The sequence below is a fragment of the Octodon degus genome, unplaced genomic scaffold (assembly GCF_000260255.1).
Source record: "Octodon degus isolate 3935 unplaced genomic scaffold, OctDeg1.0 scaffold00054, whole genome shotgun sequence".
Lineage (NCBI taxonomy): Eukaryota > Metazoa > Chordata > Mammalia > Rodentia > Octodontidae > Octodon > Octodon degus.
The window spans coordinates 12,876,001-12,881,317 of record NW_004524630.1 but is presented as its reverse complement, the minus strand read 5'-3'; the positions used below and the strand labels follow the sequence as shown (position 1 = coordinate 12,881,317).

At 38.2% G+C, this 5,317-nt stretch overlaps 1 protein-coding gene across 4 annotated transcripts in view; it reads right to left on the bottom strand.

Moving 5' to 3' along the window:
• The window catches only part of Kdm5a (lysine demethylase 5A), a 125,706-nt gene that overhangs the window by 26,891 nt on the left and 93,498 nt on the right, over positions 1–5,317 (bottom strand). For all 4 annotated transcript variants that reach the window (XM_023717719.1, XM_023717720.1, XM_004633393.2 and 1 more), the window contains 2 exons: positions 4,062–4,221; positions 2,584–2,804 (listed from right to left, as the gene is read on the bottom strand). In XM_023717719.1, the coding sequence (XP_023573487.1) occupies positions 2,584–2,804; positions 4,062–4,221 (381 nt within the window). The remainder of the gene's footprint in view (positions 1–2,583; positions 2,805–4,061; positions 4,222–5,317) is intronic.

Sequence of the window (5,317 nt, the reverse complement as noted above, 5' to 3'; positions counted from 1 at the left end):
CGGTTCAATCCCCCAGCACCACATGCCAGCCAGCCCCGCCCCCTGGTGGGCTGAGCTGGCCACACACACACACACACACACACAAATAAATAAAGAAAAAAAAATAAATAAATAAAAGTAAGTTATACTATAAATGTCTTAATTTTAGTATACCTTGAAAAAAATATATAGCCTTTTTATACTTTGTGTTTCCTTACATGAACTACAGAGGATTAGATGAGGTAATGCAGGTGAAGAAAATGCTTTCTGAACTACAAAGCACTGTATGTATATCAGGCTGCCTTAGATTTATCTTGCAAATCAAAACTAAAGTACAGTAAGTTAAATGTGTCTGTATCAACAATTGGTGACATCATACCATTCAATTACATGGAAATAACACAGCTAAAACAGAAGAGAGAAAGCACAGTTAAGAAATAGTCTCGTGGGGCCGGGGAGACGGTTCAGTAGAATAAGTGCTTCCCTGGCAAGCACAAGGGCCTGAGTTCAATCCCTGGTTCCACAAAAAGAAAGAAAGAAATAGTCTCGTAATTGTACTAGATGTGTGACCCTAACTTTCTACCTATCTGATCTTTGACTTCTCCATATGAGGAATAGAATAAATATTTGTCCCATTTACCCCACCTGTGCCTCTGTTGCACGATTACAGTAAAGATTAAATGAGACTACAGGTGTAAAAACACAGTACAGTGCTGAAAATAGTGGCTCACACCATAATCCTCACTACTTGAGAGGCTGAGACAAGGAAGATCACAAGTTTGAGGCCAGCCTAGGCAACTCAGTGAGAATGTGTCTCAAGTTAAAAATAAAGGTGGGGGAAAGGGGCCCAGAGTTGTAGCTCAACGGTAGGCATTTTCCTAGCCAGAGTGCCACTGTGTTTAATATCCTGTATGGCAAAAATAAAAAGTATAGTAAAAGGTAAAAGTCAAGTGCAAAGTAAAATAAAACCAAGACACTGTAAATTACAAACTGCTATGCACTGATACTATAAGAATGTGGCCTCCTCCCGTCCATCTAATCCAGTGCTATAAGCACTTAACCATGCTCTTACCTTTTTGCCACTACATTTTCCTGCCTAACTCTGAGCGGGAGACTGGACTACAGAGGCTACTCTAAACTTATCATTTTCGATTCCCCCACCCCACTATTTTCAGTAGAAATAGCCTTCTTCTTTTTTTGGGGGGAGGAGGGTTACCAGGGATTGAATTCAGGACCTTGTGCTTGCCAGGCAGGTGCTTATTCTACTGAGCCATCTCCCCAGCAGAAATAGCCTTCTGGGGGAGAGTCACATGGAGAGAAAAAACATTTTCTCAAGCTTTCACAGAGAGCAAACTGGTCAAGCAATGGCCATGACTCATCCTCATGTCTGACACTGACAAAAGGATGTTCAAAGGGTGGTACATGGCTACAGGATAAATCCTGACAGTACTTGGCTGACCTTATCAGCTACAAAAGTTACATTTCTTGTTATATAGGTTTTGCTATATCTTGGTCTTAACCAGCCAGCAGAAAAGTATAAAAATGAGGTATATAAAGTAAATCCATATTAATACGATGAGCTGTAAAAGGCTCAAGTCAGTAACTTCTGAGGATAACCCACTAATATTATAAACTGCTAGACAGTGTTAGATTGTTTAGTTGAATTCAAACACCTATAGTATTTATTTATTTATTTATTTGAGAGAGAGAGAGAGAGAGAGAGAGAGAGAGAGAGAGACCAGCTCAGCCCACCAGGGGGCAGGGCTGGCTGGCATGTGGTGCTGGAGGATTGAACCGCGGTCCCTGATGCTTTTGCTAAGCTTGTTCTAAGTAGGTGCTTTAGACCACTGAGCCATCTCTCCAGCCCTATAGTATTTAGATGCCAATAGAATATTCACCTCTGACAGGACAAAAAAAAAAAAAAAAAAAAAAAAAAAAAGATACAAAGGAAAGATCATTTTGTATTTATATATATATAAAATAGTGGGCTGGTGAGATGGCTCAGTGGTCTAAAGCACCTACTTAGAACAAGCTCAGCAAAGCACAGGGACCGCGGTTCAATCCCCTAGCACCACATGCCAGCCAGCCCCGCCCCCTGGTGGACTGAGCTGGCCACACACACACACACACACACACAAATAAATTTTTTTTAAAAATTTATTAAAAATAAAATAGTTAGGATAGGTTTACAGCTACTTTCACTTAATTCAATGAGAAGAAAGAGGTATACTAACAGTGTTTGGACAGAATATCCTATCTGCTTCTTGTGCTATGGATAACCACTAAGAAGATAACAATGTACAGTGTATTGACTATCAAAACTGTCCTATTAATCAGCCGTGAAACTCTCTTTCATATTTATTTCTCAAAAAAAAAATTTAAAAAAAAAACACACACACACACACAAAAAGAAATTGTCTTCTGTAGAAAATGAAATATTATTTAAACCTCAGTAAAGATAAACACCAAGTAAAACTGTTCCGGCTGAAGAGCTGAACATTGCCCGCTCAGCCATCTCTCTGTCAATATATGTGGAACCTCTAAGGAACCAAAACATTTTAAATAGTTTTTAAAACACTATTCATGTTAGCATTAAATCCATACCTCCATGATATGTAGGAATCTGTCTTCCGAGGGTGGGTGTGTAGCCTGCAAAATTCGCCATATGTGTTGAGTTTCATCCAGAGACACTTCCAAGAGGTCCCCGACCATCATAAGTTCTTCCAGCTGGGCTTTAGCTCCAGGTGACAACTCCAACACTGGAGGCTCCAAACTTCGGGGAACCAAAGGGCTCTTTCGAGGCTGTTTCCTTGGGGTGCTAGTACCTTTCCCAAAAAGTATCATAAAACAAAACCAAAAAGAGAAAAATGTGGACAAATGTAATGTTTTCAAAGTAAATGTTTAGGGGAATTCCCCACCTCCATATCTAGACTCATAACATTAAAAAGTGACAACAAAGGTTTTGTTTTTTGAAACCGGGTCTCAACACTGGGCCCGACCTGGCCTTCAATTCCTGGACTGAAGCAACTCTCCCGACTCTATTTCCCACACAGGCACACGCCACCACAGCCTTGAAAGTAAAAGCAAAGTGAAAAACGTAAAATAAAAAAAAATCTAGAATTCAACTGTCCACTTTAAAAAACTGGTTGAAAGTTGCTTCTTTTTACAGATTATTTCAAAATCTCTCATTTTCTCTCCATTTTGGATTATATCAATAAATTAAACAGTTAGCTACCCTACAAAAACAAATAATATACTGCTCAATAAAATCATAAATTTTATATAGAGAAAAACACCTCCACTTCCAGAATTGTGTGCCAGGTGGCGTGAGTTATTTCATCAGGAAAAAGAAAGGCAAACATCATGCAGAAATCATCCATAGAAGGAAGTAGTTTCCAATAATGAAAACTATCCAAATCCAAAATACATATTCTTAAAAAGCAGCAAGATCTTCAAGGACTGACAGTGATCAAATCTAAGGTAAATGATTACCTACAGAGTGTTTTACAGAAACAAGAGATATGGCCACATGGCCTTCTAATTATTACTCTGTAACTCTATATGGGTTTTCAGGTTATCATCCAATGTTAGAAAACAGAAATTGCGATTGGTTTTTCCAACTCAAAACAGCAATTTCTGGTTTATTAGCATTTCAATGAAATCCCTATATTCCATTCAGGGATTCACAGTCATTTCTTTTTTTAAATCTTTTTATTTATTTGGGACAGCTACACAGCTCAGACTTGTAGTGATCCTCCTCTCTCACCCGCCCCAGGGCTGAGACTACAGGCACGTGCCACAGCATGTGGTCGTGGGACTCAAACCCGGGTCCTTGTGCTTGCCAGGCAAGCGCTTACACTGCTGAACTATCTCCCCAGCCAGGGATTCACAGTCCTAATACAATGTTTTTTCTCTCTCTTTTTAAGTCTTATCTTCTTAAGATTTATTTTTTCATGCTTTTGTTTTTGAGAGTCTCACTAAGTAGTCCAGACTATCCTCACACTTACAATCCTTTTTCAGTCTCTCTTGGGTGCAAGGATTACAGATGTGTGTACCACACTCACTTTCCTAAAGGGCAGTACCTTGAGAACAGCTCTTAGAAGCAGAAGAATAAGCATGTTCTGCGCAGAATGAAGGTGCCGTCCACATATGAGTCACCACTTCCTCTGACTTGATGGGGATTTCTTCATCACAAAAGAGGTTGGGTTCCAGACTACTAGAGGACTTCACACTGGCTGTGTCCTGAAGAAGAAATAAAAAGCGATACTGAGAGTTAGAACCACTTAACATCCAGTTAAAGTTATTAGAACCAAATTTAAAGAGGCCTGCAGAGTTATACTGCAGTCCTCCGAGGATAAAATACTGGCTAGTTAGTTTTGTTATCACTGATAAAACATGATGTGGCTGGTTTCAGGGTTGTGGGAATGGTGAAAATTTGAAAATTAATTACCTATGCATTTTTTTTTTAAATGGAGAAAAAAATGAGGTCACTTTCAATGTTCAGGCCTTTTACTTTTTTCTAATGTCTCCTACCTATAGAAGAGAAGAATCTAGCAAAGTACAATGTGTAAAAGGACTTAGCACACTATTACCTGGGGACCAAACTCAGCTGACAATCTGCATTTGTGTGAACTGTGAGGTAAGGACAGTTTGTAACTCTTCAAAAGAACTCTATTTTTTGAGACAGACAAAGAAAACCTAAATACAAGCATATCAACCATATCAACACACCATATTGAAAGAAGTAAATATTTCACATTAAAAGGCTGAGACTGTTCGATCCCTGGTACCAAAAAAACCCCAAAAAACATAATTAAAAAAAAAATTAAAAGGCAGAGAATTCAATATTACTTTAAAAACAAAATATAAAAAGGTAAATACATAGCAGTCTGTATTTTACAAATACAAACATATAAGACTACAAACCAAAAGGACCCTCCCATGTATGCTGTCAGGAAGAGATGCACGGTAAATGCAGACACAGGATAAAAGTAAAATACTTGAAAAGTGATGAGCTTTTAAATATTTACTTCCTGCAAATAAGTAGTGCATGAAACCTAAAGCAGCACACAAACAGGAACAGAAGAGTGCAAAGTTGAGTGTACGGGATGGGCTAAAGGAAGACAATACCAAGAAATGGAGAGAGCAGATGGAAAGCTGCACTAGAGAAGTGTCAAAGATCTGCGTGAAACACACTGAATATGGTTAAAAATAAAGTGCTTTATACTAAAAACTTAGGGATTTTTAATGTTACCACAAAAAACAAGTATATGAAATGATAGACATAAATGAGTATGTTAATTAGGTTAACTTAAAATCTAAGTTTATATTTATATAT